Here is a 25,676-nt window from a genome sequence, read left to right as displayed (position 1 = left end):
CCAGCTGGAGAGGGTGGAAGGGCTTACGTCCAAGATTTCCTTGTTGGCTTTGGGAGATGTGTTTTCCCTCAACACCTTGATGGCCACGGGGATTTTCACATTTTCCCCATCAGGGATCCAGATGCCCTGGGCAGAGAGGAGGATGTGAGCAGGAGAAGGACCGGCCAGATCCAACCTGCAGCCGTCCTTCTTGGGGCCACTACTTGGGCTCCCAATTCCCTCCCCCACCCTTGGGCCGGCCCCATTATTTAGCAACAACCTCACCATTTAGACCCACTGGCCACTCCCAATCCCTTATCCTTAACTGCCCTACTCAACTGCGCCACCCCCCGCTCCTGGTCCCAACACACCCTCCGCCACACCCTGCAGCATCCTCTAGGACCCCCCACCCGGGGACTTTGGCCCCACCCCTGACCTTGTAGACGGTGCCAAAAGCTCCAGATCCTAGCACCTTCACCTTCCTCAGCTCTGTCTCTTTTAAGATCCGCATCTGAGCCTGATTGGGCATCGCTCCGCTGGGCGTCAGAGGCTCCACCAGCTGGGGTGAGGGGGTAGTGGGTCAGTGCTGCGGGTTGGGCCGCAGACCCCAGGCCGCGCGAGAGGCCCTCAGGCCGCCTCACCTCCGTCTCCTGCAGCAGCCTCCGCATCGTGTACTTCCGGATCTTCTGCCGCCTTCGCTTAATGAGGATGCCGAACACCAGCCCCACAAGGACAACCAGCAGAACGCCCACCACAGCGGCAATGATGGATGTCACAGGGCTGGGGGCACGAGCCAGGATCATGGATTGGGGACCAGTCTGGGGCAGGGGGGATGAAGGGGTCCCACGGCGGGGCGCGGTGGTGGGGGAGGAGGGAGAGGGGGCTCACTGTCACTGGCATTTGGAAAGGGAAGTCAGAAGGGTGACCCACAGGCTCCCATCCTGTCTGACCTACTCTAAAACCTACCTTGGCTCCTTACCGTCTGGGAAATAAAGTCCAGGCTCCTTGCTAGGATTCAAAACCCTCTACACCTACGTCTGCAAGTTGCCTATGCTCTTGCCCATGGCTCTAGCCCAGGATTCTCAAACTTCCTGACAAAACTCACCAGGGAGCTGGTCAACCTGTGAGAGTATGGAGCCCCACCCTCCAGAGATTTTGACTGTGGTATGAGGTGGGGCCCAGGAATGTGCCCACAGAGATTCTGATGCTCTAGCCAAAATTTTCACCCATAGGTCACGATTTCCACATCTCCCAGCCTTTGTTATAACACTTCTGCTTGGATCACCATTTCTGCATGAGGTCATCTTTCAAGACTCTGCTTATCCTGGGATAGAAGGCCCTCCTGGGCACTGACCCTACATCCTCGTCACCCTTGTTCCCCTCCCTTGCTTAGCCAAGGGCTGGCTTATCACAGACCTCAAATGGACCCTTATTTCATGGACAAATGCTTACTTAGGATACACTCCAATCTTTTTTCCCTAAAACCCTTCCCAAAACACCCCTCTGCCTAGAAATCAAGTCCAACGATGGCAGTGATAGACATCACAGGGCCTGTGGCCTCGTGGTAGGGGAGAGCCTATGCCCTCCAGATCTGGCCCTGACTCAGACTTCACCCCCTACTCCTTCCTCTGTGCTTAGTCAGTTACCCACCACAGCAGAATCTTCAGCAAACACATCCTAGACTTTCTGGACACCCCTCACCATGCTGCCTGGTTGCTTTCCTCCTAATACAAGTGACATTTCCGCCCCTCTTTCAAAACCTAGCTCATGTGCCTGAAGCCTCCCACTGATCCCAGGGATGTATTCACTGTCCTTCCCTCAGTGCTGCAGCTATGCTCTCTTCTCAACGTGCCTCGAGTCCCAGGGAGTTGAAGGCTGCCTGTGTCCCTTATGAGACACCTAGCTATACAGGGTGGGGAGGTGCTGGGTGTCTTCCTATTCCCTGACCCCCAAGCAAGCTGAGCAGGCCTTCCATCCCCTGCATGTGTGTGCACATACGTGCTCAGTCACTCAGTCATGTCCAACTCTTTGCCACCCCATTGATTGTAGCCAGCCAGGCTTCTCTGTCCATGGGATTTCCCAGGCAAGAATACTGGAGTAGGTTGCCATTTCTTACTCCAGGGGATATTCCCGACCCAGGGATTGAACCCTGGTCTCTTGTGTCTCCTGCACTAGCAGGCCAGTTCTTGACCCCTGCACCACTTGGGAAGCCCCTCCATCCACTAGTTGAAGCTAATTGAAAGGAGCATCCACAGTGGAAGAGTGGGCTGGGGAGGACACGTGTCATGTCAGGACATGACACCTAGCAGCAGTGACCACCCAGGGGTCAGTGGGGGACTGGGGGCAATGTGGGATGCATTCTGGGGACCAGGCTGACCTGGCTCTCTGCTCGGCGGGGCAGCCCTTGTCATCCAAGTCCACACAGCTGCAGGAGAGAGAGAGTCCCGTCAACAAGGCTGGGAACCACCTCCTACACTCAATCCAGCCTCACAGGAGCCCAGGAGGTGGGTGTGACTGGGTTATGATCCCCACTTGACAAAGGCAGAAACTGGGTTCGAGGTCACCAGGGCTCTTTCCACCATCCCACGGGGGAGTCCTCCAGTCTGTAAACCCATATCCTTTGTACCTCCCTGTGGTGGGTAGGAAGTGGCGGCACCCAAAGGAGCATCGAGTCCAAGAGCTTGGCCATCTCCTCTGTAGAGGATGCCAGTGTAAACTACTACTGTAGTTGGGCAAACTCCTGCTGTCCTCCTAGCGGTTCCACCTCTGGGGATAAACCCTAAAAATGCCAACACCTGTACACTAGGGGGCATGTACAAGATGCTCACTTGTACATGGAGCTCAAGTGCAATAAACTGCCAAAAAGAAAAAAAAGGAAACAAGTTCAGTCATACTCTCAGGCAGGGACACAACTAAATAACTCCATATTGCAGACTGAGTAGTTTAAAAAAAAGGAGGTAGATTGATATGCATTGACAGGAAAGGGCCTCCAAGATACATAAAGGGGGGAAGGTGCAGGGAAGCAAAGTGTATATGAGTCAAATGAAATTGCTGAGAAATAGATGAGCTTATATGAAACTGTTGTTTCTTGATCATTTTTGATTTCCAAAAACAGCAATCTTATATGACTCAACCTAACATATACGTAAAATGCATTTATGTAAACATGTGCAAAAAAGCTTGGAGGAATGCACATACCAGAGTGACCTGGTAGTTCTCCCCAGGGAGGGGAGGGGCTGGGTGGGTGGGGCAGTGGGAGAAAGGGCACTTCTGCTTTACACTGTTTACTTTGATACTGCTGAAAATGTGTCTTACAAGAATGTATGCACGTGTTCCACGTGTTATCAAAAACAACCAAGTAAAAAAAATAAAAAGAACAGGGCGGATCACTGTATTTGGACATGAAAAAGCATTGCAAGAACTGCAGTGTTACGTGAGAAAAAGCAATTTGCAAACAATAGGTATGGTCTATGCTCCTATTTTTGTAAAAAGAAATATAGACCAGAATGTGCACAGATAAGAATTGGAGAATAAAAATAATATATAAACATATTTTATATATTATATAATAATAGATATGTTAGCATATGCACATATAAACTGGAGGGAGAATATGGCAAGTTATTAACAGTGGAATAGAACTGTTAATACTATTAATTTATTCTTCATGCTTTAATTAAAAAAATTTTAACAATATGTATTACTTTTGTGATCAAGAAAAAAAAAATAAAAAAGTTAAGGGCCTTGGGGTAAGCAAAGGCAGAGATGTCCCACTTTTACAATAAGAGCCTCAGAGAGGCTCCTGGAACAAGCCCTTCTTTATATGGGGAAGGCCCTCAGACTCACGAGTGGGTGCAGTTGATGGGGCATGGCTGGCATATGCCCTCCTCATCTGGAAACTTCCAGATGGGCATGAAGGAGAGGTCAGGCTTCACACCACTGGGGCAGCGAGCCACGCAGAAGGGAGGATCCTTGTAGTGGGCACAAGCCACACATTGGTCAGCCTCCTGGGAGGGAAGAAAGGATTTGTGGGGGGCTGGCACCGATACCCCTGGGGCAGCAAGACCAGGCCCCTGGGTCCCCTTGGTGCTTCCCATGGCCACTCGGCAGCACTTTTCACCCTGCTTTTAGAACAGCTCCAGACCTGCTATGTCTGCTACCCCTGTTCTGCACCCAGCTCCCCAGTGCTCAGGCACAGTGCCAAACCCTATTTTAAGTTAATTCTTACTGTATCCCAATGGGGTGGGTACTAGCATAACATTGATTTCACAAGTGAGCCAACTTAGATTGGAAGTGACACCTGGATTTGAAACCAGGTAATCTGATGCCTGAGCGCCCAGGTCTAACCGCCTTGACACTGCCACAGCCAAGCACACAGGCTTCCCTGGGCCTTCTGCATGGTCGGAAGGGTCTCAGGGTCCACAGTTCTTGCCGTTCGAAGCATCCCAGCCTCCTTCCACTCTCCTACTGTTCAGGGCTTGGAGCCCTCCTCAGGGATATTTTACTGGACTTGGCCAGGTCCCTGGCAGCTCCCCCCACCAACCCCGCCCAGCTTCCCACCACTCAGCTCTGAGCCCACAAGCACCTCACCGAGCCAAAGCAGGTCACTGAGCCATTCTGGGGATGACACTCGGGGTGGCACGGCAGACAGTACCTGTCCTTCACGTACTCCCGGGGGAGCCTGAGGGGAGCACAGCCAGTGAAGGGGTCTGGAAGGAGCCCCTGTGCACCTCCCTCCACCTCCTGGCCGCCCCCTCCTCCGCCCCGCGCGTACCCCTGCAGTACTCGGCATTCCTCCACGCATTCCTGGCCCCGAAGAAACTGGCTGCAGTTGACGCACTGGGTGGGTCCGGGACCCCAGCAGTGCCCTTGGGCGCACAGTGGGTAGCAGGCCAGGCCCTCGCCCACTGCAGTGAGGAGGAAGGGGTCAGAGGGGACTCTTATGGGAGGTTCCAGGTCTCATGGAGGTGGGGGCGGAGGTGGGGGGGGGGGGACGGGACTGAGTTTGTGGGCGTGGCTCTGGGCTAGAGAGGCGGGATAGCTGCCGAGCACAGCAGGGAGAAAGTTATGAGGTTCCAAGAACAGAGGAAAGGGAAGGGAGGGATGCCAAGGCAGCGTGGCTGGACCCAGCTAGAAGCCACGCCAAGAGGCCAGGCCAGCCAGAGCTGGGTCAGCGATGGTGCGCCTGGGACTGGCAGTGCGCATGCACAGGGAAGTCGATGGCTGCCGCCAGAGGCCCCTGGGCGGCAGACGCGGAGCATGCAGCGCCGGGCTCTCTGTCTTACCGCACTCATCCTCTGGCCTGTTGGCGCTGTGGAGCAGAGCCTGGTGGGGGTTCTGGAAGAGCTGGTCCCAGGGCACCGTGTGTACGAAGCAGAGGCGGGCGTTGCGGTGAATGAGGGCCAGCCCGCTGCCCAGTTCCCGCAGCGAGCGCAGCCCCAGCCAGCTGATGCCCAGCCCTTGCAGGGTCAGCGAGTAGGCACCACTGTGGGGGAGTCGAGGGGGTGCATAAATGCAGGGGGGCAGCGCACCGCTGACCACCCCCATCAGCCAGAGCTGCCCTCGCCTTCCTCCTGTCCCCAGCACACGCTGCAAACTCCCATGGAAGGGTTCCTGCTGGAGTCCCCGGAGAACAGGAACCCCCTTCTCTTCACTATACATACACCCAAAACTTCTCTCAGACCTCCCTGGGCAGCTCCTCTCCGCAGGGAACCCCTCCCCTGGTGCTCACTCATGCAGAACTCGTCCCCGGATTACTCGCAGGTTCTGGAAGACGCTGAGGTCAGGCAGGCTGTCTGGCCACGCTGAGATGTACAGGTAACCTGCAGGCACAGGGTGAGGCTAGGGTATGGGGCCAGGATGAGAACCCCCAGCCCCATGAGAGCAGGCTTCAGAGAGACAGGGCCCACCTGTGATCTCCTCCAGAGACTCAAACACTTTGAGCTGCTCAACCTGCAGCGGGGTGATGTTAGAGTCTGGGTCCCTAGAAGAAGGATTAGGGGAGGAGTCAGCAGGGCCAGGCAGAGAAGGCAATGGCACCCCACTCCAGTACTCTTGCCTGGAAAATCCCATGGACAGAGGAGCCTGGTAGGCTGCAGTCCATGGGGTTGATGAGAGTTGAACAGGACTGAGCGACTTCACTTTCACTTTTCACTTTCATGCATTGGAGAAGGAAATGGCAACCCACTCCAGTGTTCTTGCCTGGAGAATCCCAGGGACAGGGGAGCCTGGTGGGCTGCCGTCTATGGGGTCGCACAGAGTTGGACACGACTGAAGCAACTTAGCAGCAGCAGCAGCAGCAGGGCCAGGAAGGGGGTGGGTACAATCTGCTCCACAAGCTGGCCCTGTCACCCTCCCCAACGTCCCCTCCACTTAAACCCTTTGCCCATCAAGGCTGGCTGTTCTCATCCTGAGCTTCAAGCCCAGGCCCTAGTTTGGCAGGATCTATCAAAATAATATGTATATCCTTTGATCTAGAAATTCTACTTCTAGGAATGTGCCCTGGAAAGACACTGGCCCCTGTTTCCAGAGGCATGTACAAGGGAGAACTGTTTGTTAGAGGGAAAATAAAACACCTAAGGAAATTAAAAATTTTTTAATATTTTAAATTAAATACCTAAATATTCCATCAGTAAATGAGGAGCTGTTAAATGTAACCCTGATCTATTCAGACTATTGATGAAAAACATTTAGGAGCATGTATTGGATTAGCCAGCAAGTTTGTTTGAGATTTTCCATATGATGTTATGGAAAAAACTTGAATGAACTTTTTGGCCAAACAAATAGTATTTTCTGGGCACAGTTATAAGAGCTTTGCAAATATTAACTCATTTAAACTTTATAACAACCTTATGAGGGCGGACTATTTCTGCCCCCATTTAACAGATGAGGAAGCTGAGACACAGCAAGAAAGACCACATGACTAATAAGTGGTAGAAGCCAGGTCTCAAACCCTGGCAGCCTGGGCTCTTAGCTGCTACTGTTCGCTGCCACCTGCTTCATTGCTGTTGAAAGAACAAGGCAGCTGAACATGAACTAACTGTCATACTCAGCTCTCCAAAGCCACAGGCAGACAATATTCACAGCAGGCTCACATTTTAAATCAACCTTCCCCCCCAAATTATTAGAACTACATTTCTCTGTGCATGTAGGTCTATATACGTATGAATGGTCTAGACGAACACACACCATTACCAGTGGTCTCCTCTGGAAAGGGGAGTAGAGGTGGAGGAAGTGAAGAGAATGTTCTCCTTTTTGTAATACACACTTTTACTGAAGTATAATTCACATACAAGAAACCACACAGATTTTTAGTGTGCAGTTTGATGAGTTTTGTCAAATGCATCCATTCACATATCCACCTCCACCAGGGATACACAGAACAAGTCCGTCACCCTAGAAATGTCCTTTGCGTTCCTTTCCAGGCCCTCACCCCGGCACAATCGCTGTTCTGACTTGTGTTACCACACAGTGGTTTTGCCTACGCTGGAATAAAGGCAGTCACACAGCATGGACCTCTCATCTGACTTATTTCACTTTTCATAATATTTTTAAGATTTTTTTGATGTGGACCACTTTTAAAGTCTTTATTGAATTTGTTACAACAGTGTTTATTGTTGCTTATGTTCCATTTTTTTTGGCCAAAAGTCATGGGGGAATCTTAGCTCCCCAGAGATGGAACCCGCACCCCCTGCATTGGAAAGCGAAGTCTTAACCACTGGACCACCAGGAAAGTCCCAGCATAATGTTGTTCTGTGTATCCATAGGCTGTTTCTTTCATTGCTGAGAATTTCACTGTATGGATATACCGTTTTTTACAGTTAACCCTTGAACAATGCCTGGGTTAGGGGCACCCAACCCCTCTCTGAAGTTGAAAACCCCAGTATAACTATATAGTCAGCCCTCTGCATCCACAGTTTCAGATTCAAGCAACCCCAGATTGTGCAGTACTGCAGTATGGATTTACTGGGGAAAGTTCATATTTAAATGGACCCGAGCAGTTCAAAGGCCTTCCCAGGTGGTGCTAGTGGTAAAGAACACACCTGCCAATGCAGGAGGCATAAGATACATGGGTTCGATCCCAGGGTTGGGAAGATCCCCTGGAGGAGGGCATGGCAACCCACTCCAGTATTCTTGCCTGGAGAATCTAACGGACAGAGGAGCCTGGCGGGCTATAGTCCATAGTGTCGCAGAGGCAGACATGACTGAAGTGACTTAGCACACACACAAGCAGTTCAAACCCATGAGGCCCAAGGGTAAGCTGGGTTTATTCATTCAGCTACTGATGTTGTTGTTTAGTCACTAAGTTATGTCCAACTCTTTTGCTACACCGTGAACTGTAGCCTCTAGGCTCCTCTGTCCATAGGATTTCCCGAGCAAGAATACTGGAGTGGGTTGCCATTTCCTCCTCCAGGGGATCTTCCCAACCCAGGGATCAAACTGGCATCTCCTGCATTGGCAGGTGGATTCTTTACCACTGAGCCACCAGGGAAGTCCAGCTATTGATAGACATTTGCATTATTTTCAGTTTGCGGCCATTATGAATAAAGCTACTGTGAACTCACAGAGAATTTTACTTTATCTGGATGGCGTGACCTCCATACAAGTAAGTGCATGTTTATAGATAACATGTCATTTATGAGAAAAATTCCAGGAATTTCCCGGTGGTCCAGTTAGGACTTCTCCCTTTCATTGCCAAGGGCCCAGATTCAATCCCTGGTCCGGGAACTAAGATCCAGCCAGTCACATGATGTGGCCAAAAACAACAAACAACCAAAAACAACGAGAAAAACCTTCCCCCGCCCCCACCCACCCCCGCTTCCCCCCACGGCCACCCCACCCCAGCCAAGCTGGTCTTCCACCAGCTTCCTTTGTATCCTGGGTCTCCCTCTTCTGTCTCCCACCACCCCCTAGAAACACTGCCACCTCAGGATTCAGTGACTGCCCTAATGCTGTCTCAGGCTGTGTGTCCACCCTTAACTTCGAGTATCCTTACCCTGCAAAGCTCTCTGGCAGAAACGCCAGGCTCCCAAAAATCTTCTTGCAGCCGGCAAACTCCTGGATGTTGGCACTGGTGACCGCCCTCACCTCCCGCAGGTGTTCCATGCCCAGACCATAGCACACTGTGGGGAGGGGGCAGGGACATTCAGCCTCCACATGGAGCACCAGGAACTCAACCTCCTGGATCCTGTCCACAGTTCCCTCCTGGGTCCACACACCCCCTCCCCACATTGACAGGAGACACAGGGGAACTTGTGGGCCAGGGGCAGAGTCAGTGGGAGAAAAGGACTGGGTCCCAGGACAGTCTGAGGAAGGGTGGCGCAGTGGGCTAGGCCAGGCTGGCTGTTTCAGGGGGCAACCACTGGGTACCTGGGGCACAGGGCTTGCTGCATTTCTCACACCTCTGGGTTCCATCCTCAGCTGTCACCTCTTGGTTGTTCAGGGGACAAACCAGGGTGCAGGATCCCACATCCGTAGACAGGTAGTTGTCTGAGGAGGTCAAGATCGTGTGTCCATGTATCCTGGCCTTTCACCCCCACACCCACCATGAGCCGTGTCACCATGCCCAGGCAGTACAATAAGAATTATATCAACTGAGACTGAAATGCCCTTACAACATGCCTGAGCCCTGGACACTCGTCCTTTCCTCATGAAAGCCTTATGTGATAGGTACAGTTAGATTACCATTTTGCCAAAAGGGAAATCAAAGCACAGAGTTTTCTGTAAATTACTCAAGGTCATCATGCTAGAAAGTGGAGGAGCCAGGATGTGAACCCAAATGGCCTGACCCTACAGTTTGTACTCGAGCCCACCATAGGGAACGTATGACCAGCACCCAAGAGCCCACTGCTATCTCCCACAAGAGGAGGAAAGAAGTCCCCAGATCCAAGGCCAGTCTCTGAATGCTTATCAGTAAACAGGGGAGCTAATAAATCAAACTCAGATCCATCTGACCATAGAGTAAAAGTTAACATTTAGGAGTGCTGAGTACTGGCTGGGCACAGTTGTAAGAGTTTCACAAATATTAATTCATTTAAACTTTATAACCACCTTAGGAGAGCAGGACTATTTTTGCCTGCATTTAACAGATGAGGATACCGAGATGCAGCAAGAAGCTCACATGACTAGTAAGTGGCAAAGCCAGGCCTTTTTTTTTTTTTTTTTTTTTTTAGAGCCAGGTCTTGAACGCAAGCCTCCTGAGCATGGGCTCTTAGCTGCTACTATTTGCCACCGCCTGCTCCGCTGCTGTTTAAAGAACTGGGCAGCTTGACACAAACTACCATGATGAGCTCTCCAAAGCCAGTGGCAGACAATACTCACAACATACTCCCATTTATATAAACCAAACTCCCCAGCAAAATTACTAAGACTGTGTTTCTCCCCAGCACTTACAAGGACAGGCCGTCACACAGCTGGCACCGAAGGTATAACGCCCCTCGGGATTCGGCATGGACTCGAAGGTGTCTGTGTTGTAGGTGACCAGAGCTGGGCAGTGTAGCTCGCAGATGCCGCTGTGGTTGAAGTGGAGGCAGGCCTGGGGGACAGGCAGTGGGTGGGCACTGGGCTGTTTGGCCCTGGCGTGCCAAGAGCCATAGGACAACACTGGATGGGATGCCCCTCCCCTTGCAGCCTGAGGGCTGGGGCCCAGAGGGCACATACCAGGCAGTCAGAGTGCTTGGGGCCAGTACAGCCAGCAGCGCACTGCTCATGGCAGCAGTCGGTGGGCTGTGGGCCCTTACAGCGGGCACAGCCACTGGCACAGACGGTCCGCGTCACTGTCAAGTGGAGGCAGGATGAGGGCTGGGCGGCAGTCTAGGCACCAGCCCCACCTTCTAGGGAGACTTCCTGCCCCAGGGAAGAGGCCGAGGGCTGGCACAGCCCCTCCCGTGTCACTCAGCCCCTGCCCTCCAGACCCTGTGCCGCCTGTAACTCACAGCTCTGACAGTCCTGAGAACTTTCTCCCCAGCAGTTGGGAGCTTTACAAGCTGGAGAACAGGGTGCGCCTGGAGGAAGAAACAGAGAGGTAGTGAGAGAGACCAAGACCAGGACGTGCAATGCACAGTGAGGGACAGACCCAGGCAGGAAAAGAGGACTTCAAAGCCAGGGACACGATCTAGAAGCAGAGAAAAACAGGACAGAGAACCACGGAGATGAAGAGACGCAGAGAAAGGGGAGATGGGTGCTGTTAGTGCGGCAGCAGAGTGGGGCAAAGAGTAAGCCAGGAGTTTGGGGTCGCTGGGCTGCGTGAGAAAGGGTGGCGGCTGCAGGCAGCGGGGAACGAGGCTTACAGGCCCGTGAGCGGTTGGTGTCTATCTGCTTGAGGGGCAGCTGGTTGTTCTTGTGGAAGATATCCTCCCACAAAATCGTGTCCTGGTGGCAGAGCTGGGGGTTCCGCTGGATCAAGACCCCTCCCTTGAGGATCTCTGTGGGGTGGGCAATAATCAGGGGCTTCTTCCCCCATCTGGCATCTTCTTATCTCCCCTGGGGCCTGCCTGCCTTCTAAAAGTAGAGCAGGCCTCTGAAACACACCCCGGGTTCCTCGGGGAGCAGAGAACACCCCTTCAGCATCTTTGAGCCTTATCAATACCACCCACAAACTAAGATCCAGGGAGGAGTGACTTGTCCATGCCACCGCCTCCTCTCCTCCACCTCTGCTGTGTGCACATGGCTTAGCAATTAAAAGAGTGTGAAATCCAGCCTCACCACCACTAACTAGCTGTGCGACTTATCCTCCATAAACCTGTTTTCTCATTTGTAAAATGAGAACATTGATGTTTCCCTTGCAGGATTATGGCAGGACTGATGGGATTATGCATGCAAAGCACAGGGCACTCAGAGTCTGAAACTCTGTCTGCTTCAGGGCTGCCACATACAGTTACACGGGTTGTTCACTGTACATGTGCACTCAGCCAAGAAGCGGGCAAAAATCCAGCCTGCATCCTAATCATCAAACTATGCGGGCTGGTGCAAGCTGTGACTTCCTGGGAAGAGGGGAAATCTTTCTGAATCTTCACAAGGGCGCCTTTCCTAGCTCCACCTGCATCCATCCGGAAGGGACCCCAGTTCTGACTCACACAGTCACCCCTTGGCTAGTAGGGACCCCTGGCCAGCTCTCAACAACCAGCAGAGAGTTTCCATGATAAAAATGGCCACCTGTGAGGCTTCGCAGCTGCAGCTCCTGCAGCCCTCCTGGGGCTGTGCCTGCAGCAGGGGCAGCACTTTCCAGAAAGTCTCCATTGTCCAGCACGGCCAGGGCATAGTGTTCCTCAAAAAGCTGGGTGCCTCGCACGATTCGCAGTCTCTGCAGTGGGACCTGACTCACTCGATTGTGAGCGATGAGCACATAGCCCTGCACCTCCTGGATTTCCTGGGAAGGGACAGAGGAGGAGAGGGCTGAGGCAGATCGGGCCCTGGACCACTACTACCCAACCCCCAAGACCTCCTCAAGGTCCCCTGTGCTTGGGGATCTTGGGCAAGGGCCCAGCTGCCAAGCAGTCTGCCTACCACCTCCCCAAACCAGGTTCTAGGACCAAATTCTAGTATGATTAAGAAAGAAAATGAGGGGGTGGGGGCAGCACTCTGTCAATTGTGAGCAGGCACCCCACCCTCTCTACACCTCAGCTCCTCCATCTATAAAGGAAATGCATGGACGAGATGATGTCTGGGATTCAACGGACTAAGCGTCGCACACCTGGCCCCGCTCTGGGACACAACCCAGAGGCTGGCTTCCACTAGCTCTCCTGTTCCTGACCTTTTCACATATATTTCCCACATGATATCTAAATGGGCTCCCCAGGAGGAGTCCAAGTATGCCTATGGCTACCAATGTAGTGTTAGTCACTCAGTCGTGTCCAGTACTTTGCGACCCCATGGACTGTAGCCCACCAGGCTCCTCTGTCCATAGGATTCTCAAGGCAGGAATACTGGAGTGGGTAGCCAATTCCTTCTCAAGGGGATTTTTCTGACCCAGAGATTGTATCTGGGTTTCCTGTATTGCGGGTGGATTCTTTACCATCTGAGCCACCAGAGAAGCACTCACGGCTCCCAATATACAGATAGGGAAACTGAGATCCAGTGAAACCAGGGCCTAGACCACATTCACAGGGCTTGTCAGTGGCAGAACTGGACTCAGAACTTGCCAAGCCTTTCATTACACCAGGTAGGAAGGGGACAGTGGCTGGGACAGTTGGACAGAATGATCACCAGAAGGTGATCATTCTGGTGAGAGAGCAAAAAATATAGCCCAGGAATAGATGCATTCCACCCAGAGATGTCCACAGTCAGCCACACTGTAGACAGAGAGTCAACTGGTCTTAGTGTAGGATGGATGGGGTGAGACATCAAAAGTGACTTCCTGGTTCAGGAGCCACAACGAAAGAGAAAATGTAAGGCGGGAACCTTCTACCACCCATCTGCAGGCAGAGGGCTCAGCCCAGCAGGAAGCAGGGCCTGGCTGGGTCTTGCCCATGGGCCTCACCTGCAGGAAGGAGAGGCTGGCATCAGCAGGCAGATAGGTGAGCTCCAGGTTACCCTGCACCACCTGACAGCCTTGGTAGAGGTGGCGCAGCATGTCCAGGTGGGTCTCGGGACTGGCCGGCAGCCGCAGCTTCATGTCTGTGCCGGTGCACACTGCGGAACAGAGAAGATGGTCAAAGGGCCTGCGCAGTGAGCTTCTCCAACCGGCCACGTGCAACAGCAAAACAAAGTGTGCAAATCTGGGAAAAGGGGGGGAAATCAGGGAAGAGGTTCCCTCCCGCCAACTTGGCCCGTCCTGAGCATCCAGAGGGGGTCCCACTGGGCCAGCCTTAGGGAGCTTGCCCATTCAATCCAGGGTGTTGGCTGGCAAAGAAAGCCTTCTTTTGTCCCAAAGGCACGACTCAGGGCCAATGGGTAAAAATCCCCCAAGAGAGGCGATGATGAATCATGAATCCTCTGGATACCCCCTTCCCCTTTCCTGAGCAAACAATGCAACCCACATGCCAACCTCCTGGCAAGGCATACCCACCCCCGCAATGCCACCCAGAAAGTGGGGAAGGAGGGTCAGCTCGAGTCATAGCTGGGGCCTGGGGACCACCAGTGGCCTGGTCACTGCAGAGACTTCTGGGATTTCCCCAGCAGAGAAAAGGAGCGTCAGATCCCAACTCTGGGTATCTGGACCCAAGCTGCAGACACTGAGCCAGAGTGCTGCCTGCTCCAAAGCCTCCTCTGCTGGTACCTCACCCTTGCCACCTCTTCAGGGCAAGACTCCAGAACCAGCTGGCAGAATCTGTGCCACGAAACTCCTGCCACAAGGGCACTACGTCAGCCCTGTGTACCTGCCCACTGTCAACCACCAGCCAAGTGGCATCAAGATGAACTGCTACCCAGCCCACCTGGACCCCAGTCCAGTGTCCCTGAGGCCAGAAGTACCCACTAAGTCCAGGGACACTAGAAAGGGTGAACTACCCCTGGTAAGGGGGCGCTCTGGCAGAAGCTGGCACCATGCCTACCAGCAGGGGGGAGATTAAAGGGCCCAGTGGAACTCGTTTTTCTGCTCTGGTGAGAAGATGAATCACCTGGCGCGTCTTGCCCAGGAGGGTGTGCCGGGGGAGGTGGGTGGAGGGCACCCCCAGATCCACAGATCCACAGGTGCCTGAGCTGTCTGGAATTCCTGTTGGTCTCCACTCCACCTCCCATGGACTACGTGCAGATTCAGGGAGACAGCACAATGGCTGACTATGGGGTCTGACACCAGGGCTTCTGCTTTCCCCACAACTTGGAGCCTAAGGTCAAATCCTGAGAGGTAATAAGAGACACCCTCTGCCCCCAGAAATTGGAGGAAAGGCTGGGGGAACAAGCCCCAGGGGTCCAGCCTGGGTCAACAGCCACAAGCGGGCAGCAGGAACACCCAGAGTGGTCTCTCTTCCCACCCCTCTTTCCAGGGAGGGAAGAAAGCAAAGAGGGAGGAAGGGGAGGGCCCAGAAATAGAACTCAAGGGTCCCTCCCCCCAGACTCCCAAGAGAAACAGGATCCGGGGGTGGCAGGCCAGGCCCAAAATAACGCCCGCTGGCAGGACCTCCCCCGGCCTCGGCAGCTTCAGCTGCTTTGTAGGCACAGCTGTCTCCAGGTCTGGACCCCAAGGCCCTAGCCCAGGCCAGGGACAGGGACGGGCGAGCTGGGGCAGGGGCCGTCTCCACCCACTGCGGCCTCTGCCGCCTGGAAGGGACACATCAGCTGCGGTAGCCGGGCAATGGGAAAACAACAACAGGAACCCTGGGGGCAACAGGGGCCACTGAGCGTCTACCGTGTGCGGAGCAGGCACTCTGGGTGGAGCCTCAGCCCCCAGAGGCTGGGATCTACAGCCCCGATTTTGCAAAGAAGGAAACTGAGGCTGCCAGGAGTTATGCTTCCACGATCATAAAGCTGTGAGCAATAGAGGCACAATTTGAATTGGAGTCTGCCCGACTTTAGATCCCACATTCCTTCCACTAGGCCTAACTGCACACACGCCCCACCCCACACCCTGTGCAAAGGTAAATACACACCAGCTCTGTTGATGCCACTGATTACAACAGGCTCCAGGCCTGAGTGGCTGAGCTGGGCGGGAGGACCAGAAAGAGAGGGAGCCCCGCCCCACGGGTTTGTTTGTGGCCGTTTAGAATCTGATTAAGACTAAGTGCTTGTGGGAACTTCCCTGGAGGTCTAGTGATAAGACTGAGCTTCCAATACAGTGGGTGCGGGTTCGATCCCTGGTTGGGGAATGAAGATCCCACATGCGGTCAAAAAATAAAGACTAATTGTTTGCAACAGGTGGTAAAGTTGGGACTCTGAGACCTACTCCCTGGAGGCCTGGGGACTAACCCCCAACCTGATATGAAACCAAGAAGCACTTCTACATCCCCATCTTCTCACTCATATCCCTCTCCTCAGTCCTCACCGTGGTCCCCATATCCACTCTCCCTCAGTGATTTCCTCCAGAGTAGGAGGTCCTGTCCCACACAGGAGAGCTTTGTCTCCAGAGCACCTGCCCTTCAGGAGCCAGATCTCTGGAGCAAAGACAGTGTGAGGCAGGACCAGACCAGAGCCAAGGACACAATGAGCCCTGGATAAGTGTTTGTGGAATGGCAGAATGAATGAACTCCAAGCAAGAGTCTCCAAACCAGTGCTTTCCTGGTGGTCTGGTGGTTAAGAATCCACCTGTCAATGCTGGGGACACAGGCTCAATCCCTGCTCCAGGACGATCCCACATGCCACGGGGCAACTAAGCCCCTGTGCCACAACTACTGAGTCCGCAGGCTAGAGCCTGTGAGCCACAACTACTGAAGTCCATGTACTCTAGAGCCCGTGCTCCACAATGAGACGCGACTGCAATGAGAAGCCTGAGCTCTGCATCTAGAAAGTAACCCACTGCTCGCCGCAACTAGAGAAAGCCTACACGCGACAACCAAGACCCGGCACAGCCAAAAATTAATTAATCAGTTTTTTTAAAAAAAAGAGTCTCCAAACCAACAGGGACCAGCTGAGGTCACTGTGCCCAGCCCTCTGCCCAGAGGCTGGTCACAGTCCCCAAGTTTCTCTAACTGAATGTCAGTGGTCAGGTCCCAGCTCTAGGGGGCTCTCAAGTGGGTTCTCTCCTTTTCACCAGCCTTCAGCCTCACCTGCCTCTCTTGCTCACCCGCACAAAAGCCAACACTTCTTTTTTTCCATGAACACTGCCTGCGTCCCCGAAGGTCACCTGCCTCAGACCCACGGGGCCAGAGCCCATTCCAGTGACACCAAGGTTCACCTAGCACACACACCTGGTGGGTCAGACCGGGGCCTGGGCTCAGCTCGTTAGGCCAGAACCCTGGAGGGGCTGCTCCCAGTGTAACCCTGATCAAGTCCCTGGATTTCCAGGGCAGAGGTCAAATCAGATCCACCTGTATGCCTAGCAGTACCCGTGACATAGCAGGCGCTCAGTGAATATTTGCTGACCTGACTGGCTGTAAGGTGCGGATGATAAACAATAACAACTCTTACTCTCTGCAGAGAAATTACATGAAAATTAAATGAGATAATGAATCAAGAAACAGTGTGCAAACATGACAAGCCTTTGTCAACAGAGCTGGGGCAACACAACCATTGGCTATAATTCTCCCACTCCTTAAGAGAGCACACACCCCTCTCCCTACCTCGCCTCTCATCCCAGGGGTGGGGAGAAAAGGTGGCCTACTGAAACATGGAGGTGTCAACATGGAGGGGCTTCCCACAGTACAGACGGGGGGATCTCTTTGCCGATCATGCTAGCACCAGGGGCAGGAACACCCAGCCTGGCCCTACACCAGCCCCAGCGCCAGCCCCACACTGGTCCCTCCCTCGCCTGCAGCCCTGTTGGTTCCACTGGGCCTCTGCCCGACTCCGGCCTTCCATCCCCTGCCAAGCCTAGAGGGCACAAGAGGAGGGCAGACAGGGCCTGGACATGGAAGGGAAGAACCCCAAAGTCAAGAGGGAAACTGGGGCTGGGGGCGCAGCTCACCCTTATTTTCACCACAATAACAAACAGCACCTCTGCCCTAGTCTGGCCACCTGACTGCCCCTGAGGCTTTGCGTAACACTTTGATCAACAATTTTTTTTTTTTTTTTGGCTCTGTCTGGCCTTAGTTGCAGCATGCGGGATCTTTCCTTGTGGTGTGTTTTTTTTTGTTGTTTTTTTTTTTTTGCTCTGTCTGGTCTTAGTTGCAGCATGCGGAATCTTTCCTTGTGGTGTGCGGGCTTCTATCTAGTTGTGGCGTGCTCGGGCTCCAGAGTGCAGGGGCTCTTGGGCTCACTAGTTGCCCTGAGACATGTGGGAATCTTAGTTTCCCAACCAGAGATCTGAGGTGTGTTCCCAGTATTGGAAGGCAGATTCTTAACCACTGAAATACCAGAGAAGTCCCTCTGATCAACTCTTGATGACTCCTCATCAGAGTCCAAAAATGCCCTGGACATTACTGGGTTGCTGAGAAGCCTTGGCTAAGTCACTTTGTTTCTCTGAACTTCAGAGAAGTTTCTCATCTGTGCTCCTGCTTCACAGGATTGTTGCAGAGAAGCAATGAAACTGTAATGGATGAGAACTTAGCAAATAGAAAGCGTGCCGCACTTTTCTAAAGTTAAGTCCATAAAGCAGGAGTCTGGGTAATTTCAAACCAAGAGAAAATGAAAAGCCCTTTGTATTTGACTTTGTAATACAATGTATTTTCTCTTTTGGCATTTGAGCCTAGCTTTCAATTATTATTTTTTATTGAATAGTAGAATGAGGTTACTTTCTCTAAGCATAGCAAAAACAAGGAAGGAGACTGTGGGGGAGAATCCTTCAGGAATTAAACTATGGTCTGTCCAAGATGTGTTTACTGCACTTTACAAAACCTTGACTGTAAGAAAAGAAAATCCCAACCTCCTGGGCTTTCCCCCCATCTCCCTTTCCCCCTCAGCCCTGGCATATACTGGGAGTGCTAGAGGCAGCTGGGTGGGTCTCTGCCATTTTAGCCATTCCCCTGCCCAGTATGCCTCTCACAGCACCCAGCCCTGTGGGCCGAGGTGTTAGGAAGCCTTGAGGAGCCCCCAGTACCCAATACTGCAGCAACCTAGCTGCGCTTCACCTGCTCAACTCCCAGGCCCAGGTGAGGAGGGCAGCGGCTCAGCCTGGCAGCCCAGACTTGCCTCACTCTTCTCAGCCAAAGGCCCGCCTGGCAAACAGGGAAGGGATGCGGAGGCTCCTTGCTCAGAGAGAAGGCGGCGTGGGGCCACCTCCCGCTGTTTACAGCAGCTCTAGAGGGAGTTCCTTGAGAGGGCAGAGTTCAGCAGGGTGACCGCCGTGAGGCCACACAAAGCCCAGACACACAAACACAGAGACCACACAACTCAAGAACACCCTGACACAGCAGCCCCTCAGACAACACAGCAAAGCCCTGACAGAGGGGCCCTCGGGCACGCACAAACAGGCCAACACCCGCCCCTTCTCCAGACTCCCTGATCCGTAGAGACCAGCCACCACGACTAGAACATTCTCATTCTGGCTTCCCCACAACCCGGCGATGCAGGGCCCAGCGTCCCCCGGTGCTCACGGTAGATGAATACAGTGCTTTCCAAGGTGTGGCTGGGGGTCGAACTGCCTGGATCCCATCTGTGGTTGTTGTTTAGTCACTAAGTCATGTCTGACTCTTTTGTGACCCTATGGACTGTAGCCCACCAGGCTCCTCTGTCCATGGATTTTCCAGGCAAGAATACTGGAGTGGGTTGCCAATCTTCCTGTCCCAGGGATCGAACCTGCATCTCCTGCATTGGCAGGTAGATTCTTTACCGCTGAGCTGGTGGGGAAGCTGGAATCCAATCCAGGACCCACCAATTACACGCTGCCACTTCACCTCTTGAAGCCCAGGTCTTTGCCTGGAAAATGGGAACACTGGTAGGACTTCTCTTATAGGGTTGTTCTGAGGCTAAAAGGAGGGAACCCAGGCAAACATGCACAGCACCTAACAGAGGGTGCATTTCCCATACGTGTTAGCTTTAATCATTATGCATCTAGATGGACAGATGGGAAAGACACATAGTCCCCCCCCCTCTTCCCCACACACAGCATAAAGGAAAAGCAGAGGAGCCTGCCGCCCAGCACACCTGCGTCTCTCCCTGTTCCTTAGCTACCCCCTCTCCCTCCCACTGCCCAGGAGTCCCTCCCTCAGAATCCTCCCGCTTTAATGCCCCAGACCAGAAAACACACGGCCACCCCCGCCGTGGCCCACGCTTTCCAAGTGACAAAGCACACAGTCCCTAAGTCGGCCCTAAGGAAACTTGTTCAAAACAAACTTCTCCCCCTTCCCCCACCCCCGGCTCCGGTGAGGCAACGCTGCAGTCGTACTGGCCACCCTTGCCTCCCCGGCTCCGACTGGACAGGTTGCTTTCCCCACCTCCCCATTCCGCACCCCGATCCTGCCCGAAGCCGGAGTAACTCAACCCACTTGGCCGAAAGGGGGCGGGGAGGGGGCCGGGCAGAAGGGACCCCCAGGAATCCAGCCCAGTCCAGTCTGGAGGCGGAGGTTGCCAACTGGAAAGGCTTTGAGAGAGGAGCTTGAGGGGCTCAAGAAAGGGGAAAACACACACACTATGCAATTCACCCTTTGAGGGAAACTTTCTGAATAACTTCAGAGAACTTTTATGACAAGTTCGCGGAGCCTGCAAAGCGCCGGTCCCATCTAGAGCCGCTCCGGCGTAATCGCCCTCTTACCCCACTTTCTCTGGCCCCTCCGAGCCCAGGGCCTGCGGCTCCGAGCGCCCCGACTATGAAACCTGGGATCAGGGAGCTTCGATGCCCCCCGCTGCCCGCGCCTGCCCGGGGACATCGGCAGGGGTCCCAGGCGGCAGGGTCCGGTCGCCGCTCCCTGCCCTCCCCATCCCAGACCCACCTTGGGTTCCCGCGGCTCCGGGGGGCAGGAGGGCGAGGAGGAGCCCCCAGCGGCACCAGGCCGCCAGCTCCATGGTGCTCACTGCCGCTCCGGCCCCATGGCTCCGGCTGGACCGGGCGGGGAGGGCGCCGGGCGGGCGAGGGGAGGGGGCCGGGTGCTAGCGCCGGAAAGGGCACCGGGCGCTAGAGCGGTCGGCGGCCTCAGGGGCTCGTCTCGGTTCCGTGGGCACGACGGAGGGGAATCTCAGCTCCACAACTTCATTCTTGTACTTCCTCAAGGCAGCCCTCCTCCTCCTCCTCCTCCTCCTCCTGTGATTGGGAGCAAGCGCGCTCTCAGCTCGCCCCCCCCAACCCCCACCCCCTCCAACTGCATTCCAGCAAGTCCCTGGGAGTGGCAACTCCCAGCTTCACTTTCTCCCTCTCTCCGCGCAGGCCTGGGTGCGTCGCTCCCAGCTCCCGGACGCCGGCAGCAATTTTTGCCCGTTTCCATGGAGGAACCCCCCCCAACCCCCCAAGAAGAACCCCCCCCCAAAGGAGAGGAGGGTGATCGCGCCTCCCTTCCCCTAGGGTCTGGGGCAAACATTTTAGCTTGCCATCCTGAACTTTCTTTTAAATCGTAGGTTTAACTTAAAACATTCCTGGCCGTTTGCATCCTACTCCATCAGATGCCTATTTGTTTTAATACCAAATAATCGTTTTCCCAGCACATCCTCAAGTGAAAATGTTAGTCAAGGAGGGGGATGTTTTGCCTTTAATCTGTGGCATCCAGGACTCACTGGCATACCTTTCTGGAATCTTTTAGGTATCTTTTCCAGTTTGAAAAGCATGGTTTTAAGGGAGTCTACAAGTTTGGAGACGGAGAGGGCAATGGGGGAGCCTGGTGGGCTGCTGTCTATGGGGTCACACAGAGTCGGGCACCACTGAAGCAATTAGCAGCAGCAGCAGCACAAGTTTGGAGAAAGAGTCAAATTGGAGAAACCTACATCTCAATCCTTCAAAGAGCATCCTTGTTACTTTATGGGGCACTCAGCACCCAATTTATCTAAGATTCCTTCTCTGTCCTTTGTCTTTTATTAGCCTGCTCCTCCATTCGACCTCCCCACCCGGCATTCCACCTGGAGCCCCTGACTCAGTTGCTAAGATCTGGTGGGGGGTGGAGTGGGGGTGGGGATGGAAGGAAAGCTAGGTTTTTGTTGGGAAAGCCAACAAAATATTGCATGAGATATACCTGCCCTAACAAATGACTTGTTGTTTATCTGAAATTCAAATTTAACTGGGCATTCTTATTTTTATTTGCTAAAACTGGCAACTCTAGTTGGAATGCTGAAATTCCAGCATTCCAGCCTAGAACAGGACTGTGCTGCTCAGAGGGGATCAGAGGCACCTACTGGGGGTGGAGAAAGAAGGACATTAGCATCTCTTAAACTGCTTCTTTATTCCTAGCATGGTTCTAGGCCAGCACTTTCATGGTAAGGTCCAGAGAACAGGGCAGTCTGGGATCAGGATGACCTCAGTTCAAATCTCAACTCCACCATGTGTTAGCTGTGTGACCTTGGGCAAGTGACTGAACCTCTCTGTGTCTCAGCTGGCTCACTTGTAAAATAGTATCTGACAGACTGCTGCTGCTGCTGCTGCTGCTGCTGCTAAGTCACTTCAGTCATGTCCAACTCTGTGCAACTCCATAGATGGCAGCCGACTAGGCTCCTCTGTCCCTGGGATTCTCCAGGCAAGAATACTGGAGTGGGTTGCCATTTCCTTCTCTAATGCATGAAAGTGAAAAGTGAAAGTGAAGTCACTTAGTCGTGCCTGACTCTTAGTGACTCCATAGACTGCAGCCTACCAGGCTCCTCTGTCCGTGGAATTTTCCAGGCAAGAGTACTGGAGTGGGTTGCCATTGCCTTTCAGTTCAGTTCAGTTCAGTTCAGTCACTCAGTCGTGTCCGACTCTTTGCGACCCCAGGAATTGCAGCACACCAGGCCTCCCTGTCCATCACCAACTCCTGGAGTTCACTCAGACTCACGTCCATCGAGTCAGTGATGCCATCCAGCCATCTTATCCTCTGTCGTCCCCTTCTCCTCCTGCCCCCAACCCCTCCCAGCATCAGACTCTTTTCCAATGAGTCAGCTCTTCCCATGAGGTGGCCAAAGTACTGGAGTTTCAGCTTCAGCATCATTCCCTCCAAAGAAATCCCAGGGCTGATCTCCTTCAGAATGGACTGGTTGGATCTCCTTGCAGTCCAAGGGACTCTCAAGAGTCTTCTCCAACACCACAGTTCAAAAGCATGAATTCTTCAGCGCTCAGCCTTCTTCACAGTCCAACTCTCACATCCATACATGACCACAGGGAAAACCATAGCCTTGACTAGACGGACCTTTGTTGGCAAAGTAATGTCTCTGCTTTTGAATATGCTATCTAGGTTGGTCATAATTTTCCTTCCAAGGAGTAAGCGTCTTTTAATTTCATGGCTGCAGTCACCATCTGTAGTGATTTTGGAGCCCCAAAAAATAAAGTCTGACACTGTTTCCACTGTTTTCCCATCTATTTCCCATGAAGTGATGGGACCGGATGCCATGATCTTCGTTTTCTGAATGTTGCGCTTTAAGCCAACTTTTTCACTCTCCACTTTCACTTTCATCAAGAGGCTTTTGAGTTCCTCTTCACTTTCTGCCATAAGGGTGGTGTCATCTGCATATCTGAGGTTATTGATATTTCTCCCGGCAATCTTGATTCCAGTTTGTGTTTCTTCCAGTCCAGCATTTCTCATGATGTACTCTGCATATAAGTTAAATAAACAGGGTGACAATATACAGCCTTGACGAACTCCTTTTCCTATTTGGAACCAGTCTGTTTGTTGTTCCATGTCCAGTTCTAACTGTTGCTTCCTGACCTGCATACAGATTTCTCAAGAGGCAGATCAGGTGGTGTGGTATTCCCATGTCTTTCAGAATTTTCCACAGTTTATTGTGATCCACACAGTCAAAGGCTTTGGCATAGTCAATAAAGCAGAAATAGATGTTTTTCTGGAACTCTCTTGCTTTTTCCATGATCCAGCGGATGTTGGCAATTTGATCTCTGGTTCCTCTGCCTTTTCTAAAACCAGCTTGAACATCCGGAAGTTTACGGTTCACGTATTGCTGAAGCCTGGCTTGGAGAATTTTGAACCTTACTTTACTAGCATGTGAGATGAGTTCCATTGCCTTTACTAGGGGTTAAAAGAGATAATACTCCTGAAGCTTTCAGCACAGTATCTAGCATGTAGTAAAAGGAAATCAACCCTAAATATTCACTGGAAGGACTGATGCTGAAGTTCCAATACTTTGGCCACTTGATGCAGAGAGTCAACTCATTGGGAAAGACTGTGATATTGGGAAAGACTGAGGGCAGGAGGAGAAGAGGGTGACAGAAGATGAGGTGGTTGGATGGCATCACGGACTCAATGGACATGAGTCTGAGCAAACTCCAGGAGATCATGAAGAACAGGCAAACCTGGCATGCTGCAGTTCATGGGGTGGCAAAGAGTCAGACACGACTTAGTGACTGAAGAACAACAACAAAACTGCCCAATAAGTGGTCTCAGCTTTAGTTATATTGGGCACATCTAGGTTCTGTGGGGCCTGAAGTTATGAAATTTGAGGAACTCTCTTGCCTGGAGAATCCCAGGGACAGAAGGGCCTAGTGGGCTGCCGTCTGTGGGGTCACACAGAGTCGGACACGACTGAAGCGACTTAGCAGCAGCAGCAGCTCTTTAAGAAAAGGAAAACAAAGTTATGAGTACAAAATCAGACACATACATGCAAATGAGGAGCCTGAAACTTACCCCACTTTATTTTATTTATTTTTTGGCCGTTCCCTGTAGCAAACAGGGATGGAACCCATGCTCCCTGCAGTGGACTCGAGGACTTTGAGCCCACTGGACCACCAGCAAAATCCCCTTACTCCTCTTTAAGACCATGGTAAGTCCACCTCCGGCCCTAACCAGTAATGTTCAAACTGCAGATCAGTAAACACTGGGTTGGTTGTGAAACTAATTTCAGTAATCAGGACAAAACTATTTTGTTGTTGAGAAATAGAATGCAATCGAAAAGGTTCACTACAGGTAAGTGGGGTAAGTCATGTGTGTCCTGGGTGATGAGGTACAATGGATTTATTCTTTGGAATACAGTCATATATGTTCAAGAAATACTTCTGTGTGGGGGGACACGGTGACCCTTCAGAATGGGCATCAATAATATCCCTATTTTCTCTAGGGGTGAGGAAACGGTGGCTCAAAAACGTTAACAAATTTGCCCAAGACATTGTCAGGGCTAACAAGGGAAAAGTGGAACAGCCAGCACAACCAGCCCCTCATTCTCACCCGTCACCCAGCCCAGGCCCTAGTCAAGGAGCTTCTCAGACCTGCAGCCTCTCAGCCCTTCAGAGAGAGGAGGCGCTGCTCTGGCTCCAAGAGTCATTTGCTGGCCACACGCAGGAGGGCTTGCATCTGCGCCAGGCACCCAAGCTTGTGGCTTCAAGAGCATCAGGGTGTTAGAGTCAGGGTTGAAGACGCCCCCTGACCCCCGGGCCCCGTGCACCCTGCCACGGGGGAGGGTTCGTCCTGCCAGCAAAATTGCTGTGGTGCCACCTTCAAGCGATCCCCATTGTGTGCCACCCTCTGTCTCAGAGCCACACTCCTCGTCTCTCTGAGTCCTCGGGCACCAGGAGCGGGGATGTCCTTCCCCATTTTGCAGAAGAGGAGCCCTGAGACTTTGGCTTTATCCATTCAGGTCCAGAGCCTGGAATCAAGGGTGCTTGAACCCACTCTCCCTGCGGGTCCCCACAAAGGAGTCAAAGGAGGATCCTCCAAGAAATCCGGGGAACAACTGGTCCCTCCCTCCACAAAAATTCGCCTCCCCACTCCCTGCTCCTGCTCTGGCCTCTCTGCACAAGCCCACCCTCTCTGCATCTCAGATCTCAGGGGGAAACTTGGGCTGGAGACAATGCCGGGTCCTGGAGGGCTGCTGGGGGAGGGTGGAGCCACCGGGGGTGGGGGGGGGTGGGGGGAGCCAGAGTGGGGACGGGGGGAGGAGCGGGGGTCAGAACTTCACGCCCCGGGAGGAGGCTCCAGAGAGGCTGAGTTTCCCAAGGAGAAAGAGCCCATTCAGAGCCAGGAAGGAAGGGGAGAAAACCTTGTCTGGTGTTTGACAAGAGGAGAGGAAGGGGGGCAGGGGTGGGCGCTGCTGATTCGCTTCTCCCCTCAACTGCCCCTCCAGCAGGGCCTGGCAAGACAGCCAAGGAAAGGGGATGTCTGAGGGACAAAGACAGA

General features: G+C 53.0%; 2 protein-coding genes across 2 annotated transcripts in view; one reads left to right on the top strand and one right to left on the bottom strand.

The window, feature by feature from the left end:
- The window catches only part of ERBB2 (erb-b2 receptor tyrosine kinase 2), a 24,264-nt gene extending 3,567 nt beyond the window's left edge, over positions 1-20,697 (bottom strand). The window contains exons 1-19 of the mRNA XM_061391644.1: positions 20,376-20,697; positions 13,457-13,608; positions 12,133-12,346; positions 11,268-11,402; positions 10,914-10,982; positions 10,639-10,754; positions 10,372-10,513; positions 9,349-9,468; positions 8,975-9,101; positions 5,889-5,962; positions 5,711-5,801; positions 5,265-5,464; positions 4,754-4,886; positions 4,570-4,660; positions 3,826-3,986; positions 2,357-2,404; positions 621-759; positions 416-538; positions 28-126 (exon numbers count right to left, since the gene is read on the bottom strand). Of these exons, the coding sequence (XP_061247628.1) occupies positions 28-126; positions 416-538; positions 621-759; positions 2,357-2,404; positions 3,826-3,986; positions 4,570-4,660; positions 4,754-4,886; positions 5,265-5,464; positions 5,711-5,801; positions 5,889-5,962; positions 8,975-9,101; positions 9,349-9,468; positions 10,372-10,513; positions 10,639-10,754; positions 10,914-10,982; positions 11,268-11,402; positions 12,133-12,346; positions 13,457-13,608; positions 20,376-20,448 (2,307 nt within the window). The 5' untranslated portion in view covers positions 20,449-20,697. The remainder of the gene's footprint in view (positions 1-27; positions 127-415; positions 539-620; positions 760-2,356; positions 2,405-3,825; positions 3,987-4,569; positions 4,661-4,753; positions 4,887-5,264; positions 5,465-5,710; positions 5,802-5,888; positions 5,963-8,974; positions 9,102-9,348; positions 9,469-10,371; positions 10,514-10,638; positions 10,755-10,913; positions 10,983-11,267; positions 11,403-12,132; positions 12,347-13,456; positions 13,609-20,375) is intronic.
- LOC133232357 (uncharacterized) lies at positions 18,397-25,676 on the top strand. Its single transcript, XM_061391670.1, has 3 exons — positions 18,397-19,866; positions 24,231-24,327; positions 25,138-25,676. Exons 1-3 carry the CDS (start codon positions 19,671-19,673, stop codon positions 25,553-25,555), a joined length of 711 nt encoding a protein of 236 aa, XP_061247654.1. The 5' UTR covers positions 18,397-19,670; the 3' UTR covers positions 25,556-25,676.

This window comes from Bos javanicus, chromosome 19 (assembly GCF_032452875.1).
Source record: "Bos javanicus breed banteng chromosome 19, ARS-OSU_banteng_1.0, whole genome shotgun sequence".
Classification (NCBI taxonomy): Eukaryota; Metazoa; Chordata; class Mammalia; order Artiodactyla; family Bovidae; genus Bos; species Bos javanicus.
The sequence above is the reverse complement of the archived record's forward strand: the minus strand, read 5'-3'. Positions and strand labels throughout refer to the sequence as shown.

Bases quoted from the DNA above. Each gene is read 5' to 3' on its own strand.
- LOC133232357 (XM_061391670.1), top strand. From the start codon at position 19,671: ATGCCCCAGACCAGAAAACACACGGCCACCCCCGCCGTGGCCCACGCT. The intron at 19,867-24,230 runs GTTGCTTTCCCC...CGTTCCCTGTAG, and splicing joins CCCCGGCTCCGACTGGACAG to CAAACAGGGATGGAACCCAT. The intron at 24,328-25,137 runs GTAAGTCCACCT...TTATCCATTCAG, and splicing joins TACTCCTCTTTAAGACCATG to GTCCAGAGCCTGGAATCAAG.